Genomic DNA, 24703 nt, shown 5'->3' on the forward strand with positions numbered 1-24703 from the left:
GAAGCATGCAAAATTCATATACGTCTGAATAGTGAGACATTAAATGAGAAGACTTCAAGGTTGTATTAACTTTTGGCAATTACTTGGGGTCCTGGGTATGCTTAGAAAGAGGTTTTTGAATGGAAGCAGTCAAAATAACGAGCTGAAGCGAAAGAAATCTGCACTCCATCTTGAATGCAAAGATTCAATATTTGAAAGATATACTCCAATGGTTGCTTACATTGTTTAAGAAGCATTCCTGAAGTTCCCTCACCCACGTTAATTAGGGAGGGTAGGGGCCCCTACTATTCTAATGGAATTGAGCTCCTATAGTAGTTCCATCCTTCTAGTCACCTTTCAATCGCCTCCTAAGGTTGGGGTTGTATTAACCTGGCCTATCTATCAGTTATCAATTCTAAACCTTCTAGGCTCTTGATCAATAGGACACTAGTCAAAACTTGGCCAACATTGAAAAGATGTGGCCATTGCCATCTGATAATGATTTACAAGGTATCTTTATTAAGGGGCACAGTTATGTGGAAAATGTTTTACTTGATTTGTCTTCTAGTAATAATCTTCCTGTTGAGAATTTAGGTGTTGCTACATATCATTCAATAATATCCAAGCCAGATACAGTTTGATGCCCACTAGATTACCATTCAAAACAAAAGGAAGATAGTAGTAAAGTTGTGTTGCACCAATCTGAAGCCATGTCCAAGCATTCACAGTAGGAACATAATAGAAAAAAGTAAAAAGAGATATAATAGAATCCTAACATGCTCTCCAAAAAAGAGGCAAGGGTTACTTGACAAATATTCAGAGCTTAGAAAATCTAGGTACACTCATAAAAGGAAGTCACAAAAAGGTCAAACTTCTCATCTACGGTTCATGGATCAGAAAATGCAACAAAAACAGGCTCTTCGACAACGAATTGATTCAACAACTTGCATGGAGACTATAAATAGGTCTACTAGGGTGATAATTTTTTACCTTACAAGCTTGGTTGTTTCAGTATTTTTTTATTTGTATCTCGATTCTCAACATCCTATTTTATTTTTTTGCTCACAAAATAGACAGGACTGACTAGAAGTCAGTTTCCACTTAGTCTACAAACACATGTATATGCCTTTGGAAGTCCATGGTAAAAGAAAGAACAGTGACCCAATAAAATAAAAGCTTACTAGCGGTAAATTTGCTTCTATACTTGAAAGGGCACTTGTACCAGATGAAGTCTTCAAAACCAAGACTTTAAAATTACTTAATTAGTTAGATGCAATAAAGAATGAGTCTATGCATTTGTACACTCCAATGACTTCAAAATTAATGCTCTTCATGATGAGCTTAGGGTTAATGCTCATAGTTGGAGGCATTTCTTATCCAAATATTCTCACAAGTACAACCTCTTGTGATCAAAATTTTACTGTAAATGAAATTTTTTAATTTTAAAAAAAAATCTTACCACATTTATGGGGGACCCTCAGATTCAGCTGAACAAAAAACTGAATGCAAATGCTCATAGGTACCACCTGATCCTAACTAAACCAAGGTTAACTACAATGGGGCGCCCCAAGGAAATCTGGGCCAGTCCAAGGCAAGGTACATAGTTAGCAAAAGGGAATAATTTAGCCCTAATGGCAAAAAAACTCATGGATGGAACCAATAATAAAACCAAACTTCAAATCATTATCATGGGCCTCCTAAACATGCAAAATGATCAATATAGATCACATTATACTAAAAATTGACTCTGTAACCATTAACACTATTTGTAGCAAGTTGGTACCCGATTGAAAATTGGACAAACTTGCCCAGGAAGCATGAGACATACCATCCCAAATCAATAACTTCAAAATAGCAAACATCAGCATAAAGAAGTTGCAAATAGTTTACTTAATATGTGATCTTCACCATTCACTCAAATACATCTTGCATATTTATAGGATTCCTCACATTCTATTTCATACGGAGCAACCAAAACAACCTCCCTATTAATATTGACTTGTTTTTAACAACTCAAACATTTGTACCACTAATAAGATAATAAACTATGACAAACTTTGAGACCAATAATATCATTAAGTTATTTTTTAACAACTTATGACAATTATTTGTAACACCCTCTAATTATTTTATGCTTAATTATTTATGCATCCTATAATGCAATATTATCATCTATGTGAACACTAATTCACAACAAAAACCAATGCAAAACAGCCCTGTTAGATAACTTGTGAGCCCTATCAAATCAAGCCCAATCAAACACATGAGCCTTAAGAAGGTAATGTGTGGCCTAGAGCCTATAAACCTGGCCCTAAATCAGAACTTAACATTGAGCATGTGGACCTAATTGGATCAGACTGTGTCTAAGTTCAATGCGGATCAAGCCCTAAACTCACACATGTATGCTTGGCCCCTTAAAACAAAATACATAAGCCTTGATTCTACAAGGTATCCCCAAATAAATTTGATGAAGGCTACATAATTAAGCATGTGGCCTCATATTAACAAATCATGACTAAATTAATATATATAGGACCAAAATCAGTCCCACAAGGTATTCGATTTGAATCACACTGCTAGCCCAAACATGTGGACTCAAAACTAATGAAATAGGCCCCAAAATGAAACATGTGGGCCTGAGCATTATAATTTATAAAGCAAATCTTGTTAAGCAATGTGGCCCTAAATCTAGGCATGAACTCAATGAAACATAGGCCCTAAATCTGGCATGTGACATATAGTCTATAAATCAGGCCTAAATTCAATAAGGATGTGCCTAAATCAAGTTCTAGTCACCAATGTCTAAATCGGGTTCTAATCACCAACAGTGTGGCCCCATCAACAAACATATGTGCCTAAATCAAGAGCTATGATTGTAGATTCAAACTTGCAAGCCTAGGGTGGTTTTATTTCAAATGTATGGCCTTGAGTCTATAAACTAGGTCTGAAACACAATGTAAAGAGGCCCAAGTTTGGCACTAAATCTGGACACAAGACATAGTCCTGGCCCCAAATCAGAATTACATGCCGCGTGTGGATCTGAATTTTAATGAATTAAGCTTTAAGTCCCAATTGTGGCATCTCAATGGGTGACATGTCATCCTAAAATCAATGAAGACCTAAATCTGGCCAATAATGCAAACATGTGGACCTTAATCCCATGGGTCTGGGCACGAATGAGCTTATATCAAGTGTGTGGATTTATATTTAATACAAGGCCTCATAATTTTAAATAAAAAGCATCAAAACCAATTCCAATAGCCTTAAGTTTGACCATTAAGAGTCTCAAATTTAATGAGAGGGTGTTTATATTTGCATAAAAGGCTGAGTTCGAACCAATAAGAGGTCCCAATCTTGAATTTTTTTGGCAAAGAGATTGAAGTTAATAAGAGGGCCATTCATTTTGATGGTGAAAATTAAGTATTTGTAGCCTTTGAAGGAGAATTCAATTCAACATCATCCATTTGTGCAAGGCCATTTCTACACTTCAAACTTTCAAAGGAGCAAATTTTAAAGTTTCTTTAATTATTTTCTTGCACGCCTGCATTTAGGAGCTGATGAAATCTAATAAATATCATGTCTTCTCCAGAATGTCATGCTAAACGATGACTGATTTCAAGTGTTTTACAGTTACCAACAATAATACTCTGCTTTCAAGCATTCAGCAACCAGCAAAAGTCCGATTTTAGTCATCTCTAGCAAGTACAAGACCTGAAATCAAGCAAAATCAGTTCAAAACTTGGATCTTTATCTCCTCCCAACGTTATTGTTTATGTATACAAAGACAACCATTTTTAGAGTTGCATAATTCTATACAAAGCTCCATTTTCCAAGTTTGTCACCTTTTTTATTTTCCATAAACAACAAAATGAAATCAAATTGGTAGGGTGGAATAACGTCTAGGATTGAAAAATGATTAAATTTCCAAGGTTTTCATGCCATTGAAATCCTAAATTTACTAGTTTTAAAGTCTCTTGAAAAAGTTTAGAAGTCTGATTTTAATACAACAGCACCTATAAACTTTAGAATTCAATTTAAACCTGATAAAATAAAGTGAAATATGGCGAAGGGTTGATGTAGTAGGTTAAATCATGGAGAAAGATATTCAGAGTCTAAAGCCAAGGCCAACAAGAAGAAAGATCCACCAGCGAAAGACAAGGAAGGAAATGAGCAAACAGCGAAGGCTAAAGGAGCCAAAAAATAGTGAAAATGCCAAAGCGCGAAGGTCGGCACAAACGAAGCTTGGCATGCAATAATGACACCTGAATCAGGGTTTACTAATCTTGGGTCATTTGACATGAACCTAGTAGGATATCATATGTATGGAGTCAACAATCCAAGAAAATCAAGAAGATGATTAAGAATGGTATTGTGTAGGCAGTAGTCTTCCCACCTCCACGTCAATGGATGGAGTTAGTATTGGAGATGGCGAGAGACTACAATCCAACCACTAGACAAGTCCTCAGACCAAAGAAAGATCTTCTCCTACTCACAGCAGATGTCAGAAGAGAAGCCTTCAACATCTCAAAACACAAGGTAGACATTCACAAAACAAAGAAAGAACCCATGAAAGAGTATGAGAACAAATCTGGTTATTACATCAACCTTGTAAGCAAAAAGTGATTAGCAGGACCTCAAAGAGCTCGATCCCAACTCCCAAGTTAACAAAGACTGATTTCAGAGAAGAAGTGGGAGATCTCATTTAGGGTGATGGGCAGCCCCAACCAGCACTCTGCGAGTCATGGATGTTTTACAATATGGAAATGATACTTAGTGAGAATGAGATGTTTGATTAAGTGGTCATGATCAGCGACAACATTGATGAGCAATAGAGGACTATAACAAACACTAAGGCATTCTACATGACATCCCACTTGGGTTACATGATGACTTGGATGCGTAAGTACCCTGGATTGAAATCCCTTGGCACAGTAGGGAACAAGAAAGGAGACTTCAAGGTTTATGATTGTTATCTTCAATTACATCTCCTTTGTAATGTTTTCTAGATTGCCAATGATGTATTTAACATGTGTAATGTGAGGCTACTACAAGGGAATCCATTAGAAGATTATCAAAGGAAGCTGAGGAATCTAATGAAGAAACATAGTTCATGGTGTATCCAATTTCCAAATTCATTTACATTAGTATTTTAGGCAGCAAAGTATCTCCAAAGAACTCCCTAGGTACAAAGGAAGCTGAGGATCTAGTGAAGAAACAAGCTTCATGGTATATCCAATTCCCAAATTCACTTACATCAAGATTTTAGGAAGTAAAGTATGTCCAAAGAAACACCCTAGGTTCCCCCCTAACAAACTAGTACTAATGGAAGTAGCAAGGCAACTGGTGACAGGATTCAAAAACACAAGCCTAGACCAAGAGTAATGTTCCCATTCAGCCTTAGGAGTGATGGTTGCTCATCTCTTCAAGCCGCATAGGCAGTAGAAGGGAAGTTTGAATTCTACTCATTGGGATTATATCAAGTAAGAGCTCACTTTGATCCCCGTCGTCAAATTAAGAGTGCCTATGCAGTTCAATACAAGCACATAGGACACATAATAGATCATTGGGTCAATGCAAGTGATGACATAGAGATAAAGAGAAGATCATTTTATGTGATATAAATAGAGTTAATCAGAGCAAACAAGTGGGATCAGAGCAAGCAAGTTGGAGGAATTCATGCTCCAACTTTGCCTTATAGTTGCATACTGTCTTGCATCCTCCTATCGACTTCGCACCAAATAGTTATCTCCATCTTCATTTTGATTTCAACTCTCCATTCCCTTCAACTAGGGTTCCACTCTCCTAATGATGAGAACCTAAACTCCAAACTAGACTTGCCATTGACTTATCAAACTCTAGACTTTCTTGGACTACAACTCGATCCCACTATGGCACTTAAGTATTGAATGATTTGCTCATGACTCCATTCCTCTTCATAGCTTGATTCTCAAATGGCCATGGTTTTGTACATAAAGTTGATCAAAGTCATGTCATTGATTTGGAGACTCCAAAATTGCCACTAAAGTAGAGCTCACTAAGATTTGCCTACCCTATCGCCAAGCAAAGAGAAATGGTCCCCATTTGCAATGGGGCAATTGTGTGAAAATGTTACAACAGGCAAGTATGACGATGGTGACATGATGTAACACCTCAACCTTGCTTCCAAACCCCAAGCTCTCTCAAGGCTACCTTAGGTCATTCACTAGACCCACTAGGGCTTCTTCACACCCTATGCTTACTAGGACCTTACTCAAGAGATCTTAATCCTTCAGTTGGGAACACACCAACAAAGTAACATCAATTTGCTTACTAGCCTACTCCAATCCACTATTAACCCTCAAGTCCATCTATAGCTCCAAGGGTGCTACTTCTTCATCCAGGTTTTGTTTAGACTCCTTCTAACATCCAAGACCCTAAACAATGCTAGTTTCATGAGTGCATTCAATCTACTAGGGCAAATACACCATATTGCTCCAAAAAGGCTACTAGGAATTAGCCCTCCTAAATAGTTGGCAACAAGATTTCATGGAAAACTTCTTAACAACCCTACAAACAAATTACATTTATGGATACCCTTTTCGGAGTACCTCAAGATTTTGTGATTGTTCATCCCCCAAACTGTCCATACAACCAAAGTACAATTTTATGCCAAAAATGAGGGTTTCAAGGGCTTTATGGTTGTTGTGATGGAACACCACCTTAGAAAATGTTCCAAGACCTCTCCTTTGGACTGAAGCAAGGTTAGACCTCCTCCTTACTTGCAGCGTAGCCGAATTGAGGCATTTGTACACTCAATCCCCTCCATAGCTCATTTTTCCAACTGTGATTCCTAGCCAAGTTGCATTTGCCTTGCCTAGGGCATCACCTTAAAAATGCTTGCTGATGCTTCCAAGGGCCCTCCTTCTTGGTACATAATATACATGGACCTTAGTTCCAAATCCCAAAATACCAAAAGTTTTCAATGGTGGGAAGTGGCCCTAAGACCCCATTTTCTAAGTGCAACCCTGTTCAAACCAGCAACACGGCAAGAACAAAAAGATTTTCTAAACTAATACAAATGAATTGAAATGATCAAACGAACACTACAACAAGATGAAAAACAATATTTCAGAACTTTTCCAATACAAAAATTAGGCCATTCAATCCTTCTCTATTAAAAATGTCAAATGCTTAAAAGAGGCAACAAAACACTTTCACAATCCATACCAATGCAAAACCAACTTGACCAACCTATGAAAATGGTTGTCCTCACATTTTTAAAGGCTCCTCCATTAGTTCTATAACTGTTCTAAACAGCTAGGACATTGCAAACTCAAAAATTGCAAAAAGTTGTTTTTTTGCAAGAAAATGTTGTCATGACAACATGACAACATTTTAGCAACTTTTGCTCTACATGGAGTTAGAACTCCAAATTTGGCACAAAGACCAAGTAGACATATAATATGCATAAAATGACTTCAAATAAACTATTCAAAGACATTGGAATATAGTTGTCGATTCGTGACACGAATCTGATTTGGAGAATTTTTTTTTTCCCAATTATGATTCGTGGAAGATTCGTGTGTGTGTGTGTGTGTGTGTGTACACACACACACTAAAAAATAAGAGAAATATACATAATTCTTAAACTAAATCATTTCATAGTATGCATCTATGAATCTAGTATACTTGATCAATGATATTGATAATTAATCTATTTTCATGATTATAAAGAAAATCAACGCATTCACATTGAATTACTGAAAGTGAAAGTTTGTAACATTCAAAATATAGATCATTAAACTTAAAGTTTGTAACATGATTTACTCATAAAAAAGTCAAGAGTCAAGACTAAAAGTTTTTTATTTAATCATCAAATGGATTTTCAAGAAAATCCGCATCAAAGGGGTATTGATGAGCTGCAAGTACTGCATCTGTATCAGTAGAGGAACCCAAACCCCCAATAGTACTAGTAGAGGGGATTGTTGACTCATAATCCTCCTCCTCATCATCCACATCAATCAAAGTGGATCTAGCAAGACCCGGATGGTCATATCTAAATCAAGAGTCTCGGGTGCTACATCCCAAAGCTTTTTAGGCCCCTTCTTGTACTTAGGATCCTTCCGTGACAACAAGTACAAATTGTTGTGACAGAACACAAGGTCTTTTGATTTTTTTGGAGCCAACCGGTTGTGTTTGACTGAGTGGATAAAGGAGTAAGTACTCCAATTCCACTCAGCTGTAGAAGAGGTAGCAACCTAAAGAGAAATTAAAAATTATCAATACAACAATCAAGATAAATAAATTAAATAATAAATTCAAGGAATTGAGAGTATTAACCTTAAGCTTAATTTTACAAACTTACTTGGGATAGGACCTTTATGGCAAGAGGTTGGAGGTACGTGAAGGCTTGCCCATGAAGGTACCACCATTTGATGGCACCCATCTTGCTTCGATCTGCTATGGCAATAGGGAGGAAATCCTCACCTGAGTTGAAGGCAGCAAATTCACTCCTCACAATTGGCCCAATCTTTGGATCTTGGAATATCTTAGCTAGTGCCTTCTTATACCCATCTGCAGCCTCTGCATCTCTAAATAGTGGCACTCTACCTGGAAGGTGAAGTACCACTACACTATAGTACCTAGGGATAACAAAAGACAATTGAACACTATCAAATATCAATAGCACAAACATTGGATAAAATAAGCACAAGCATTTGATAAGAACTACAGTACCTTCGGGATAGCGCATATGCAAGGAGGTGCAAAGGTGTGGTAATCTTGTTCCATCGATGATGAACAATTTTTTCCACCTTATAAAGGGTGTCCTCGGGATCATTCTCCCTCCTCTGTATGACCTAGGATATGAAATATGAATAATAATTATAATTAGTTAATATGTCAATTTAAACTTTAGAATTTAGATATCTCTCAAATAAAAAATTCAAATTGTTGTAAAAGAGCTTAAAACTTACCATTTTAATTTTTTCCAGCATACTATCCATGGAATCATAAATGTCCCCAAGGCATGGCTCATCACTGCCTGCAAAGCGAAGCATTGCCATTATTGGATCGGTCATTTTCAACACATAACTCACAAGACCCCACCAATCCTCACCTAGTATCATTCTTCTCACATTTATGGCCCTTGTATTGGAATTCTTCCAAATGCCCCATTGGGGGCTAATGGCCATCTGTTTCAATGCTTCTTTTACCTTCACAAGTCGTCTCAAGACGATTGTGTGAGAGGCAAAGTGGGTTTCAGCAACTAAGAACATATCAAACTCAAGTTAGTAATACATTTTAAAATTAAAACATGTTAATGTAAACAACAACAAAAATTAATAATTATGGAATCCAATAATATTCAATTATATAATAAATATACAAATTTACCTTCAATAACTCCAAGTCCGAGAAACTCCTAAAAATTGCTTGTGACATGTGGTGATTTGTCACAAACATTTGAATCTCTTCACCTTCCTCATATATCCTTTTCACCCAATATATTTCAGCGTCAATTGCTTTCATCACTAAATTGAGAGAGTGGATTGTGCATGGTGTCCAAAATATATGATCATATCTAGACTCTACAATTATCCCTGCAGCCCTACAAACTTTTGCATTGTCCGTGACCACTTGGACAACATTATCAGGACCCACTGACTCTATAGCAACAATGAGAATGTGTGAAATAAATTTTGCATCTTTCACTTGCCCTTCACAATCAACTGCCTTCAAGAACATTGCCCCTTTAGGGCATACAGCAATAACATTGATCAATGGACGGTTTCTACAATCTTTCCACCCATCCAAAATAATAGACACACCTGATTGAACCCAAAAATCTTTTATTGGTTGAAGTTGAGCCTCTACATATTTCCTCTCATCATGTAATATGGTAGTGCGCAACTTCTCATAACCAGGCAGTTTGTAACCATGGGGTGCATCATTTACTACTTCCACCATCTCCCTAAAATAAAGTGATCTCACAAAATTAAATGAAACACCATTTGCAATTAAACAACGTCCAATTTTGTGATCAACAATGTCTCTCTTTTCATTTTGGAATGCCCTATCTAGTGGGCCTCTCTTGCGGGTGAGTGGAGATGGGTCTTCATCTTCATCATTTGTAGTTGGCATAGGCAAAAAAGGATGTGTTCTTGTGTTTGTTTGATCAAATGATGGTGTTGGCAAATTTGTTCTTTTGGAAGCACCACTTTTTGCTTTTGCAAGTGCTCTATCAGCATCCTCTTGCTCTTTTGCTAATGCTGCTAATTGTGCAGCTGGTAACCCCTTCTTATCACTACCCAGACACATGTTAATTCCTTCACCCGCAGGGCTTAACAAATGTAGTTTCACTCGGGAATAGAAGTTTCTATGTTGTATGTTGCAAAAATTACATTTCCATATGTATGCCCCACCCCCAGGATATTGTGCAATTCTTGTTGTGTGTCTCCATAAAGGAGACCTCTTATTAATTTTGAAGCTTAGTGATGTAGCCTCACCCCCACCCACTGAGCCTTGACTACTCATTGTTCTATTCTTGCAATCTAGAAAAAAAAATGAAAGAAAACCATGTTTCACACTTACACAAAACCTTGAAAATTTGGAAAACTAAAAATAAATCAATAATCTATTAAAGAACTCAAGAATATGGTTGAAATGCATACCTTAAACACTTCTTGCAAGGTATTTGGAGCTCCACAACCGATCTCCTTCGAATCCAAGCTCTTTACTTCAAACTAGCAAGTATGAGAGAGCAAAATAGATAGTAAATGAATTTGCATTGTGATTTAGAGGGTCGTTTTTAGGGTTTAGGGCTTTTAGAAGAAAAAAAAAATTAAAAATGGTGCTGGGCCCACTTTTTTGCAATTTCTTTATGACCTTGTCGCGGATCCGCGCGTGGATCCTCGAGGATCCGGGCAAGATCCGTAATCCTACCTGTGGATCCGTCAGGATCCGCGGGATTCGGGTAAGATCCGTAATCCTGCCTATGGATCTGTCAGGATTCGCGGGTAATCCTAACGGATCCATAAGCAGGATTACGGATCCTGCCCGGATCCTCAAGGATCCATACGCGGATCCAAATCCGAGGGTAAAGTGACGAATCCGGTAACTAGGCATTGGAACCTTTCTAGACCATTTTAGCCTTTACAGGACCTAAGTCACCTAGTTGACAACATTTGGCAACTTCTAGCAACTTGGTCACTTTGGGTCTTGCCAACTCTCCTAAAAACACCTAAGGACCACATACGACCTATAATTAGACTAGTGATGTAGCTAGCATCACTACAAGCCAAAAATAAAGAAATACCTAGGTTTCACACTTAGCCTACTTAGGTGCTCCTGCACCATGACAATTTTAGACCAAGTACAAAAAAAGCATGGTGGCAACAAAAGAATACAATTACAGACATCAATGAAAAGTCAGTCAGCAGTGGTAGATTTGGATAAGTACAGTATTCAAAAGCTTATGTTGGTCGATTAATGGAAACTTTTTAGACACATGCATACTCAACTCAATCACATAAGATAGGCCATATCATCACATAGCAGGGTAGATGGTGAAAGATTGTAGTGTGTTCTTTTAATAGAACATACAATAAAAGATTCTTGAAAAAGACAACAATATGCAGGGAAACAATGTTTTCCACTATAATCCAAAAAAAAAGTCAAGCAAAAGTAAATTATGACAATCTTCAAATTCAAATGTAGGTCAAGTCATCTAAACTAATAATTATAATAGATAATTACAAACATGGACAGGAACTGGGCATTTATTTGACTTACTATTTGGTTTAAGGGAAAAAAGCAGGCTGGTGATTCCCCTGCAAGGATGTTGGTGAGTCTCTGGAGGAACACCTTTCATAGAGTCTACACAAAATGTCAATAGAGATGGAAAATTTGGAAGAGATCTACACTTCCTGATTTTTATACTTGCTCATTTTCTACAGCATTAAGGAAACAGACATCAAAAGATTTAAAAACGAGGGAATTTCATCCTATATATGGGGCAATTTCTGCTGTAAAACTCACTTATATATTGTAAATAAACCCCTGTTATCATTTTAAGTACCGAAACATTGATATATAGACCTGCTGGCTCGTGAGTGTTCTGTGACTGCTGGTGTAGTAAATAATTCCGTGATCCGTATTTAAAAGTTGGGGCAGTGGTTAAAAGCAGCAAAATACACAACGAGGCATTGCAGAAGATAATGCATTTACAGAATTGCCACATTCAGTTCCATAATTTTCTCAGGCGAGTTGACCAGTGAGTCACCTTCGATTCCAGTTATTTCTCTGACTTTCTAAAGCCATCATTATAAATTCTTCATATGCCAATCCTATACAGATATTTTCCTATGTGTTGTACAGATGTTTACAGTTGCAGGTAAGATGTTTATTTGTACTTCTCTGATAGTTTTAAAATTTGAGAGAGGTCATAGGTAATTTGTCAATTGGCAAATCCACAATTAAAGCCTATTGGTTGGTTAATTCTGGCCAACTTATTTAATGAACAAAGGGCAGTGATGCTGATTAGGGCTGACTAAACAAGGGGCGGAGACGGTAAATGAATAAATTGTTTGCTAGTCAAAAGCAGTAATGAAGAGAAGGGGTGTTACCCTTTCAAAAGGGTACTAGCTACATTAAAGAAGAATTCCGTGGAATAAAATAAGAAAAGTGGAACAGATTAGAAATACAGATGTATACAGCATTCAATAGCAGAATTCTAACTTAGACTGCAATCAATCAAGTAATCATATTCAAAAGGAATGGAAAACCATCAAGTAATCATCTCGAAGGAACATCGATTCTTATAAAAAGAGAAAATCATCCAGTGATCCAATAAAGAAATCACACTTCCAAGGGAAAACACAGCCAGTCATCAACATAAGTGTATAAAACAGTCCCAAGCAATCAAGCACATAAAGCAGATCAGAAATCTCTCTATTGTTGTCATTAGCAATCTTATCCTAGCCGGATTCATCCCAGACAGGCCGGACCCAGATTCGGATCCGATCCGGAGGATCCATCACAAATTCGTGGCAATACAAGGCACAAAAACATAAAATCACGAACGTGAATGTGCTGATTTTCTTTATAATAGTGAAAATAGATCAATTATCAAGTATACCAGATTCATTGATGCATACTAGAATCATAGATTCATACTATGAAATGCTTTAGTTTTACAATTATGTATATTTCTCTTATTTTTTATTATATAAACTTTATAATGCATAAATAAATAAATATAACACACACACACACACAAATCCTCCACAGATCATTACTGGGGGAAAAAAATCCCGAATACACGGATCAGATTCACGTACCCGAATCAGATTCATTTCACGAATCAGCAACTAAGATCTTATCCAATTGTGAACATTAACCTGGCATGTAATCATTTAGAGAAGGAAATGCAAAAAGGGGAGCAGATACAAGCCCTCCATCAAGTACACCAACCCCTAGGTGGGGCCAAGAGGCTGAATGACTGGGTGTTAATTTTGTGCTCTTAGGCTGGATTGGAAGGGAGAAATTAATGATAAGGAGGCAGCAGCACTGGGTTCCCCACCAAGTACGCCAACCCCAAGGTGGGGAGGCCAAATGACTAGGTGTTCATTCGGTGTTCTTGGGCTTGATTAGAAAGGACAGATTCCCAGCACCTGATATAATTCTCTGAGGATTCCATAGTGTGGATTGTTTTTAGGTAAAATCTTTGATTTAAACCCATCATGCTCTCAAGTCATAAGAGGGTGAATAAGGAACCATGGATGGGGGGTCCAGATTCAAGCATCCAAATTGGTAGACCACACCATGCTGGATGTCCAATGTGCCTACCACTTGGAGCCAAGAGGGTGAGAATCCAATGTTGGGCTAAATGAGAAGACTGCTTCAGGCCAATCCTATCGTGTTTCTTCATTCAAACTCCATTTTATTTAGAACTATCTAATGAATTTTGATAGTAATGTATATTTGTATTTAAGTGTGATTACTAACCCTAATGGGAATCATTCATATTATGAATTATATTTCGAATATTACCTAACATGGTTGCAGGATCTCAACCAGATTTAATAGAAGGCATTTTATTGATGAAGGTATGATTCTAGATATATTACATTCTCTATTTTTAATTGTACTTGCAATTCTAGGGCAAGATCCAGGATCCTCCCAAAAAGGGAACATTACAGGCTGGCTACTTATATCAGCAAATTCAGATCACTGTGATGCAGTTTGCAGCTGTTAGAGGCGTTCCCAGGCCTTGATCGGTCTAAATTGTAGCTTTGTGGAGCCCTGAGGAAGAGTGACGTAAGGATAAAGCAGTGCAAGATCAGGAATGAATTTCCATGCCATCTTTAGGACTTGACAAGAGGGCGTTGATCTGAAGAGTTGTCATAGGGGATCTGGGCGAGATCAAATCTACCCATTTGAGGCCAAATTGTGGGAGAGACAGGCACCATGCAAAGTAGAGAGTTAACTTCAGAGTCTCAGACCCTAGATGCCACCTGACAACTGGACCACCACTGGAAGATTTCTGTACAAGATCTGTTATGGCAGTGTCATTGTAAGGTCTGTGGGCTTGTAATTACTTCAAAGAAAATGTAAATCAGACTGTTTTTTGTTGCATTTAGTCTGCTGGGCAGTCGAGCTGGAGTTTGAACCTGACATATATAAGAAATTTATAATCAGATTTGTTTTCTGTTCATTATTATCCTGACTAAGAGTGATCTATGTTTAATTCTGCTATTTGTTAGCTCACCAGACTTTACTCTTGTGTTGCAAATCTGAGTTGTAGAAATTCATGGTTGGTAAAGAAATCTAAGGCTTTTTACAAACACTGATTAAGAAGGTGATCCAATCATAATTTTTATCAAAGGATCTCAAAATTTTGGAAGCAATGAATAAAAATGGAGTTGGAAGAAATACAAATCCATACCTGTTTTTGTGAATATTTTAACGTCTCTGTACTCAACTAAAAAACAAATTAGAATATTCAACGACAAAAGGCCCAATATAATGAATTAAAACAGCCTAACATAACCCTATCAAACAGAAAATCAGAACATTAATGTCAAATTTGTAACATAACAAAGATTTGGCTTTATTAAAGGATTTATTTAGCTGACAGAACAGATTTCATTATATTGAAAATATTAAAAGCATGTAAAATCCAGGTTTATATTATTAAATTTAAATTGTAAAATCAGTAAATATTTTTGTTTATTCCCTAAAAATAGAAGGTAATAATATCACAAGTCAAATGAAGTGTGTCACTTTAACTGGAATTACAGAGCCAAACCATATTACTGTAAGTGTTTGACAATATATAATTTAGTCTTTTTAAAATTAAATAAACAAGTTTTAATGTGAATGTATAACTGTAAATCTTGTAATGCTTCCCCTCAATTAACATTTGTCATTAACAGATTATTGATTACAGTTCCTGTGGTAGCCAACAGTCATCAAACTGTAGATTGAGAAATGAAACTGGAACCATATATAACTTTCTCCACTATATTATCCAAATTTTCCATTTCTTTCATTTTTACTAGTAATCCATATTGACAGATCATGGCCAAGATCAGAGAATTATATAAGCATAACCTCCTTTCAACAACTGTCCCGTTCATAATTTACACTTCGCAACTCTGAAGGCTGTTCTTCTACTTGATTTCATCCATGCTTATTTGTCCCGCCAGTATGCTTACAGTTGCTTCTTAAAACAACAAATAATTGCAATCACAATTATGTTATTTATACTCTCAGTTACATGCAGCTTGAACAGTGCTATAGCCACTGATATTAAATGCAACAATCTCTGATACACCGTATCTTCAAATAAGAGTTTTCACCCCTGCATCCCTTAATTTTAAGGCTCAAATAAATCCCATTCTCTCCTAATAGCACTTAATAAGTGTCAGGAGAGCAATCCAAATTTTATTTGGCAACTTTATTTTTCAAGCAAAGTTACTTTTACTTTCCTGAAAGACAATAATAAAATACTTTTACTTACCAAGCCAGGAAATTATCTTGCAAGAACTCTAATATTGTTTTATAACATAGACCTTCTCTTGTTTCTTTATGGAATTTTTATTTCAATCATATGCTGAATGTCAGTGGAATCATATAAAGTTAAAAACGGCTACTGATGTCCCCTTTTTGATCAACAAATTGATTTGTTGGTACGTGACATTGATTTGGATTGACTGGATCCTATCAGCTGTTAGATTTAGTTAGCTTTTCAGTTAATATGTTTTAGTTGTGTCCATTCAATAACGGGTACCATACAAATATTCAATTAATTAGCTTCAGTTAAATAAGTATTCAAGCAGTCCGTTGTCTCCCCCAAATTCTTGGAAAGTGCTTGTCACTTAGCTAGCATTAAATGTAGGATTAATCCCCATAAATTGTGGCTCAACTGAGTTGAAGATGATGGGTAGTTGGTGGGAGTGTAAACCCTTGATTATTATGAAGATAAAATATCGTTCTGTTTGAAGTTATGAGATTTTGCTACAGAAGCTTGTTACATGAAATAAAATTATCAGGCTTCTTCAAAATGTCTCTCAAGAAGACAGAAAAGCCCTTATTTCAGTACAATATGGTAGTGTCAAGGTCATTCTAGAGCAGTCAGTAGTGTGAGGTCTGTAGAAGTACTAGGTGGCAGCAAGGATTACACAGAAAAAGTACTTTCAGAGAGCAGTACAAGTTTGCTGTGTTGTTTTCTGCAGGCAAAATAGACTATAAAATACATATGTCTGCTGTTAGAATCGTTTCAGGGGTTATTTTCTATGTATTTAGACTAGTTATTACAGTTTTACCTGGGTTTACTTTCTATTATTTAGTTTGGTCGTGATCCTCCCAGCCTGTAAATCAAAGAGAGAAATTTGAGAAGTCTGACAAAAGAAAAGAAGACATCTTTTTTTATAAAGGAAAGTTGGAGGAAAACCAACATAGAATGATCATCATCAAACTATTGGTACACAGTTGCAGCATAAGAATAGAATGCAAATTTTAGATCCATCTGAATAGTAAGGCATATTGGGATATTCCTTATAAAGTATGAAGGTAAATGAGAAGACTTCAAGGTGGTATGAACTTTTGGAAATTATTGGGGTCCTGGGGATGCTTAGAAAGAGGTTTCAGAATGGAAGCAGTCAAATAATGAGTTAAAGCGAAAGAAATCTGCACTCCATCTTGAATGCAAATATTCAATATTTGAAAGATATACTCCAATGGTTGCTCACATTGTTTAAGAAGCATTCCTGAAGTTCTCAAGCATTGAAAAGATGAAACCGTTGCCATCTGATAATGATTTACAAGGTATCTTTATTATAGGGCACAGTTATGTGGAAAATGTCTTACTTGATTTGTCTTCTAGTAATAATTTTCCTGTTGAGAATTTAGGTGTTGCTACATATCATTCAATGATATCCAAGTCAGCAATGGAAGGTATACACTTTGATGCCCACTGGATTACCATTCAGAGCATACAAAGCTTAATTGCACCAATCTAAAGCCATGCCCAAGTATTCACAGTAGGAACACAATAGAAAAAAGTTAAAAAGGATATAATAGAACCCTAACATGCTCTCCAAAAACGAGGCAAGGGTTACTTGACAAATATTCAGAGCTTGGAACAGCTAGGTACACTCATAAAAGGAAGTCACAAAAAGGTCAAACTTCTCATCTACAGTTCCTGGATCAGAAAATGCAACGAAAACAAGCTCTTCGGCAATGAAGTTGATTCAACACATTGCATGGAGACTATAAATAGGTCTGCCAGGGTGATCATTTTTTTTCTTACAAGCTTGGTTGTTTCAGTATTTTTTAAATTTGTATCTCAACATCCTGATTAAATTATGCTCACAAGATAGGCCGGACTGACTGGAAGTCAGTTTCCACTTAGTCCACAAACGCATGTGTATGCCTTCGGAAGTCCATGGTAAAAGAAAGAACAGTAACCCAATAAAAGAAAAGCTTACTAGTGGTAAATTTGCCTCTATACTTGAAAGGGCACTTGTACCAGATGAAATCTTCAAAACCAAGACTTCAACATTACCTAATTTGTTAGATGCAATAAAGATGAGTCAATGGATTTTGTACACTCCAATGACTTTAAAATTAACGCTCTTCATGATGAGTTTAGGTTTAATGCTCGTAGTTGGAGGTATTTTTTATCCAGATATTGTCACATGTACAACCTCTAGTGATCCAAATTTTACTGTAAATGAATTTTATAAATATTAAAATTTAAAAATTTTAAAAAAAAATCTAACCATGTTCATGGGGGACCCTCAGATTCAGCTGAACAAAAATCTGTATGCAAACGCTCATGGGTACCGCCTGATCCTAACTGAGCCAATGTTAACTTCAATGAGGCTTCCCAAGAAAATCTGGGCCAGTCCAAGGCAAGGTACATAGTTAGCAAAAAGGGAATATTTTAGCCCTGATAGCAAAAAAAATCATGGATGGAACCAATACCAAAACCAGACTTCAAATCATTATCATGGGCCTCCTAACATGCAAAATGATCAAACCAGACTTCAAATCATTATCGTGGGCCTCCTAGCATGCAAAATGATCAATATAGACCACATTATACTAAAGGTGACTCTGTAACCATCAACACTGTTTGTAGCAAGTTGGTACCCAATTGGAAATTGGACATACTTGCCCAGGAAGCACGAGACATACCATCCCAATTCAATAACTTCAAAATAGCAAACGTCTACAGTCAACCACAAGGCCAATTATGTGGCTGACTACATGGCCAATTGGGCTATCGAGAAGGATTGCTAGAAGATGATTTTTGATCTATCAGACACTGAGGACAGAAATCTCATCACACCACAATCTGTAGGTCACATGCTATCCAACAAAAATAATGAAGGACTAATAGTTGATGGTATGTGTGAAATGAATGTTTGAAGCACCTAAAACTAATAAAATGCATTGTGATCATTACAACTTCCTTACAAAAGCAAAAGCCACCCCCTATTCCTCGCAGACCTATAACAGTTCAAAAGATGGATACAGCAATTTGCCTCACAACAAAGATGCAGTAGGTGTACTTAAGCAAACTTTCAAGTGTGGGTGGCATCAGTGTTGCCAGCCATTGAAATGATTTTGGGTGAACTCTACAAGATTTCCTCTGACTACTACTTATGTGGCATCTATTTTTCTCACAGCTCTACTGGTGTGTGGAGTAGACAAGGACAGTGTCATGAATCTAATGTAGAAGCTGGTGAGGAAAAATTGGCTCAGGGACTGAAAAATTACTAGGATCTTCCTATTCCTAGCACCAGTCTGCAGCTAAATAAGGCGTCATGGCCCCGTCTGATACAAGCATATAATGGATCATGGATATCTTTCATCATACAAGGCTCAAGCCATTGGAGCAAACATTTCAGCATGACAGGCAAAAGCTAAGTGGGGCATTGGATTCCTGTAGACAATCACAGGCATAACCAGAAACGTAAAAGCTGACTAATCCTTTCATTGGGACAATGACTCTAGCAAGGATAGCTCAATGGATGACTACGAATACGGCATGGTAAGAATAACAAAGATAGGATACAAAGTTTTTAAGATAGAATATATTGTCACATATGTTCCAAGGCCATTTTTAAGATAGAATATATTGTCACATATGTTCCAAGGCCATTTTATCTACAAACTCCATATCAAAAACAATAATGCTGCTTTTGTCAGCCTACTTTGTCCTAAAGGCCATTTTGTATAAGCTGTGAATACTGTAATAGGAGCCTTTATTCAATTGGCTTGATGCAAAATACACGGACTTACTCTGATGAGAGTTTTTATACCCTGCGAAGTGTATATCCGTAAAATTTCTCCATATTAATATAATTTGCTGTGGCCCCATAAACATCACAGTTGCTGATAAAATATAATAAAATTTTTGAGGTTAAATTTTTTATTTTGAAGTTTTAAATTTGAAATTTTATAAGTTTTTAACTGTCTTCATAGGTTGCTAGTTCATCTGCATCTGAGAGGAACAGAGCGCATATTTCTCCCTCCACTCAATATAGCACAAGTAACTACACTCAAAAATGGTAAAGGACTTAGTGTCTCCTTCCATGCAAACAAAATGGCTACAAAGAAGGGGATGTGAGACAATCAAATATAAAGTTAGAACGTAGTGATTTGGATGCTTCAACTTCTCAACTTGCTGCAATTGATATTGATGAGAAGCTTTCTAATAAGGATGAAAGTGCTAGTGGCATTGCTTGTAGTTCTAATACACCAATATCTACATCATCCAATATTGAACATGATGATGGTATTTTTGAAGATCCACATAACACTAAAGCCTAATTTTTAATGATTGATTTTCGACATTATTATTTTTAATATGTATGTGTGCATGAATGTAGGTATGTTTGTGTGTATATTATTATATTCAAAATTGCCTTATTGACATCATAATATTTTTTATTTTTATGATAATTGTGCCTATATATGACAATGTGTGGTATTCTAAACATAGCAATTGTTTCAAATTCAAAAGCATAATTGTATACACACAAATTGCTTCATAATATAATTGATAATTCTATTTTTCTGAGTACTTATATCAATATTGCTCAACAATCATCGGTAATTCTAGACATCAAGTCTAATTATTCAGCTCCATTTATGAGTTTATTTCATTAGAAATTACTCCTATGGCTTTGTTTTGAATATTGGTGTACCCTCACTTAAACTTTTGGACACCCCCGAGTTCTCTGTGCTGATGACAAACTCTAAATGACTCGCTATTAATCATGAAGTTGCAATAATGTTGCTAATCTATAATGATAATTCTCAACACAATAGCTCTAATCCACCAGTAATTCTTGACATCAGTTAAGAGACAAGTCCGGAATAGAGCAGAAACCCTCTCATACAAATTGCAAGTCATTACTTCCCTCTTGCACATATGGATCCTTGCAAACCAAACAAACTAGGATCTTAGAAAGGCAATGTAATGCCCCGCCCGGAGATCCTTGGAACAAAACAGTAAATCCTCATGAGGAGGATTTTGGGTTTTACTCTCCAACTTTCTGTTCTCACTTTGAGAACAGAAAGTTGGAGAGTAAAACCCAAAATCCTCCTCATGAGGATTTACTGTTTTGTTCCAAGGATCATTACTTCCCTCTTGCACATATGGATCCTTGCAAACCAAACAAACCAGGATCTTAGAAAGGCAATGTAATGCCCCGCCCGGAGATCCTTGGAACAAAACAGTAAATCCTCATGAGGAGGATTTTGGGTTTTACTCTCCAACTTTCTGTTCTCAAAAGTGAGAACAGAAAGTTGGAGAGTAAAACCCAAAATCCTCCTCATGAGGATTTACTGTTTTGTTCCAAGGATCTCCGGGCGGGGCATTACAGGCAATCACTTTTCTCATCATTTCTCATCACTTTTGAATTAGAAAGTTGGAGAGTAGAACCCAAAATTCTCTTCATGAAGATTTACTGTTTTGTTCCAAGGATCTCCGGGCGGGGCATTACAGGCAATCACTTTTCTCATCATTAAGTTAACATACGTAAAGCTAGATTAAACAGTATTAACATTGGAAACCAGAAGCATAAATAAGTGCTAGTATATTTCCATATAGCAAATGATTTGTAATATATATGTGGTCAGTATCCCCAATCGATAATATACAAGAGGAAAGCTGCCCTTCCCTATTACTTTAACAATAAAGAAATCCAACAGTTACGTTCATTTGCCAAATTCTTGGCAATATACATGCAGTTGCTTTACGCATTCCCAGAACACAAATTCCTAAAGCCAACCATCAAGCTATTGTTCAACTTGTAAGAATCTTACCCCGGTTACAACATGCAAACAGATTGCAAGACATAGAGTAGCTATAACAATGGATTTGGCGCTAACATACCTCATCACATTCAACATTTTATCCACAGCTTCATGGCTGGCATTAGGTAGAGTTCTTGTGAAGAACTCAGAAAACTTAAAGAGCGTAAAATCAAAGAAAGATCGTACAACCTCAAATGTCATTCGGCCACTCACATCAATGAATAGTCTCCTATTGCTGGGAATGGCTAGGGTATAAGAAATCTTATCAATCCAATTCTGACTTGCAAATCCAGAATCTAATCTATTGGATTCCACATGAATGGGTTGTCGGTCCACCGCACTTAGCTGTATCAATTGAGACCCAGGTAGATTGCACCGAATCAAGGGCCCAAAGACTTTCTCGGTCTGCTCAATTATTTGATCTGATTTAGAATTCTCTCCCTCCGAAGATCCAATAGCAACTTTTCCAGAGGAAGAAACTGCAGGAAACTGTGCATGTTCTGGTGACTTCTGATTAGTCAAAACTTCATGCGAAGTCCTAACAAGGTTTTCCACAGCTCCGTTACAAACTGACATAAAAAAAACCTTTAATTGGTCGCGATGAGCAGGATTATTCACTGCGGTACAAATATCTTCGTAAGTATTTATATGCATGGTTTTATCCAAATACACAGTCACAGCCGTGCTGACAAAACGCTGAATAGAATCCCCAATCAAAGCTCTACACTTATCGCCGCAAATTACGTCGAGAAACCCCGAATCCGACCCCGTCTTCGAATCTCCAACTCTGGAATTGAGATTTATTTCAGCATTTCCCGTTACAGAACTACTGGCAGAACGTTCGAGAAAAGCCAAAACCAAATTCCGAGCAAAACTTCCAACAACAATAGATGCAAAACCAGTACCTGCAGGTTCGAATAGCTTGTCCATAATTCGCTCCGCAACTCCAGAATCTTCATCGTCTTGGTTATTTTGATGAGAACCCTGCAATATGCCGGTGGTCATTGCGCTCGAAGCCTCCGTTAGAGCTTGCCTAAATTCAGGACTTCGAGCAATCTTCAGCAGTTGCTTTAAACTGTTGGGAATTTCATCTGCGTCCGATTGCAAAAACGCCTTTAGATCTTCGGATACCATCATTAGGGTTCCTGCAAAGGAAGAGGCGGCTTCTGTAATCGTCACCACATACGTCAGAAAACGGACCAATTGGTATCTTTTTCTGGCAACCGAAGGAGATTTGTATAGCCTGTAGACGCCATATCCTGTGCCTGCAATTGCTGCAACCCCCAACAAAAGATTTCTTCGTTCGTTTATGCGCACAAACAGATTTCTCCGATTTTTTATCAATTGCTTCATTTTAGATGAGACCACTGTTTGCACTGGCTTCTCCATTGCAAAGAGTTTTTCTCTCTGCCCGCAAAGCTTTTAGTATTAGTTGAATTTAGATTCTTTCCAATTTTTCTCCTTCGATTGGGTGGCATAAATGGATCTAATCTAACCTTGTCAAGATAGAGACAATTCTCAACGGAATAAGGCGATGCTGTCCTTTGCTTGAACGTTAATTAAATGGGCATTTGCAACGCCACGGAAAAAAAACCTGATTAACTGCCAAATATAGGAAAATATGAATTATATAACGAGGAATACGACAATGGCAATGATCATTCAAATGATAATGTTATGTAGGGTATGATTTGAAATGTGATATTACTATTACTAGCATTTACATTCATTACGTGTCATGTTTACAAGAGCATTGTATGTTATATGATATTTGAAAGATGTTTTTCTATACAATCAGTATATAAAATAACATTAAACAAATAAAAATTGATATTAGATTAATAAAGTTAAAGAAATGAAATTTGATTATTTTGTTTTTAAAAACATTGTATAATTTTGTTCACATGCATTCATTCAGTCAATTAATAAAATTCTACACACGGTCTAAGACATGAAATAATGCATGAGCACCAAAATTTGAAATACTCTTACTTATTTTGAAAATAGGAATAAAATGATAAAAATGTTTAAATAGAATCAAAAAAATCATAATTCTTGGAATCTTCATATGATTATGAAAAGATGAAGAAACTAGAATAATATTAGTATAAATTATATCTTATAACGAAATATAAAAATTGGGCACAGGCAAAAAAAAATCAAAGGAGATGAATAGTGGCAACCCCATGCCCATGATTTTTAATACACATCATTTCCATCTCATCACTTGCAATATCATATGCTAGACATCAATTTGATAAAGAAGTCAAATATACATTACATTGTTTTAAAATAAAAAAAATTGAACATCACTTTATATCTCAAGTATTTTATATATAAATTAAAATTGAGCATATAAAAAAAAAAATTGCAAACAATTTTATTTTTCCAAAACATCATCACTGAACATGATTTATCTTAACCACATGTCTAATTGATCCATGGGTGGTTGGTCACCCATGCTTAACTAATCATGCCAACTCTAAATGGCAATGTGATTTAAAATGGTTTATCTTATAACACATCAACTCCAATTTTAAATTCGTGTGTCAAATCTTATTTGTAACTGAAACCATCACAACCTAATCAAATTTCTCACATGTGGTAAGCTCCCTATAACTTTTGTAGCATTCCTTTGAGTTTATTCGGTAAAACCTCTGAGTGTTTTACCATTTTTCAAGCGAAGGGAGTGGGGTTAATATAACTTCATGGATAGCTAACTACATTAAAACCAAACACAAACATTTATAATTCAAACTATTTTTTCCAGTAGTAAATTGTCAAACAATTTTCTGCCATCTAACATTTTTCAGTCCATTTGACACTTTTTAGTCCATTGTGTTCCACAATAAAAAGCCTATTGGCTTAATTAAAATAAAATTTATAAGTGACTCTTTATTAAATGATA

The 24703-nt window shown here is 36.4% G+C and overlaps 1 protein-coding gene across 2 annotated transcripts; it reads right to left on the reverse strand.

The window, feature by feature from the left end:
• Positions 1–7715: 7715 nt before the first annotated feature.
• On the reverse strand, positions 7716–23390 carry LOC149575772 (protein PHLOEM PROTEIN 2-LIKE A10-like). Of its 2 annotated transcripts, XM_089815560.1 has the most exons (5): positions 22701–23365; positions 8934–9001; positions 8695–8816; positions 8324–8600; positions 7716–8216 (listed from the first exon to the last, which is right to left on the reverse strand). In XM_089815560.1, exons 1-5 carry the CDS (start codon positions 23182–23184, stop codon positions 7980–7982), a joined length of 1188 nt encoding a protein of 395 aa, XP_089671686.1. In that variant the 5' UTR covers positions 23185–23365; the 3' UTR covers positions 7716–7979. The 2 variants fall into 2 exon arrangements, with proteins under 2 accessions (XP_089671686.1, XP_089671685.1); XM_089815559.1 differs by lacking the exons at positions 7716–8216; positions 8324–8600; positions 8695–8816; positions 8934–9001 and having other exon boundaries at positions 21561–23390.
• Positions 23391–24703: the final 1313 nt, after the last annotated feature.

Source organism: Cupressus sempervirens, chromosome 2 (genome assembly GCF_028749045.1).
Source record: "Cupressus sempervirens isolate cs-2001-9-10 chromosome 2, ASM2874904v1, whole genome shotgun sequence".
In the NCBI taxonomy this organism is placed as follows: domain Eukaryota; kingdom Viridiplantae; phylum Streptophyta; class Pinopsida; order Cupressales; family Cupressaceae; genus Cupressus; species Cupressus sempervirens.

Bases quoted from the DNA above. Each gene is read 5' to 3' on its own strand.
- LOC149575772 (XM_089815559.1), bottom strand. From the start codon at position 23,184: ATGGAGAAGCCAGTGCAAACAGTGGTCTCATCTAAAATGAAGCAATTG.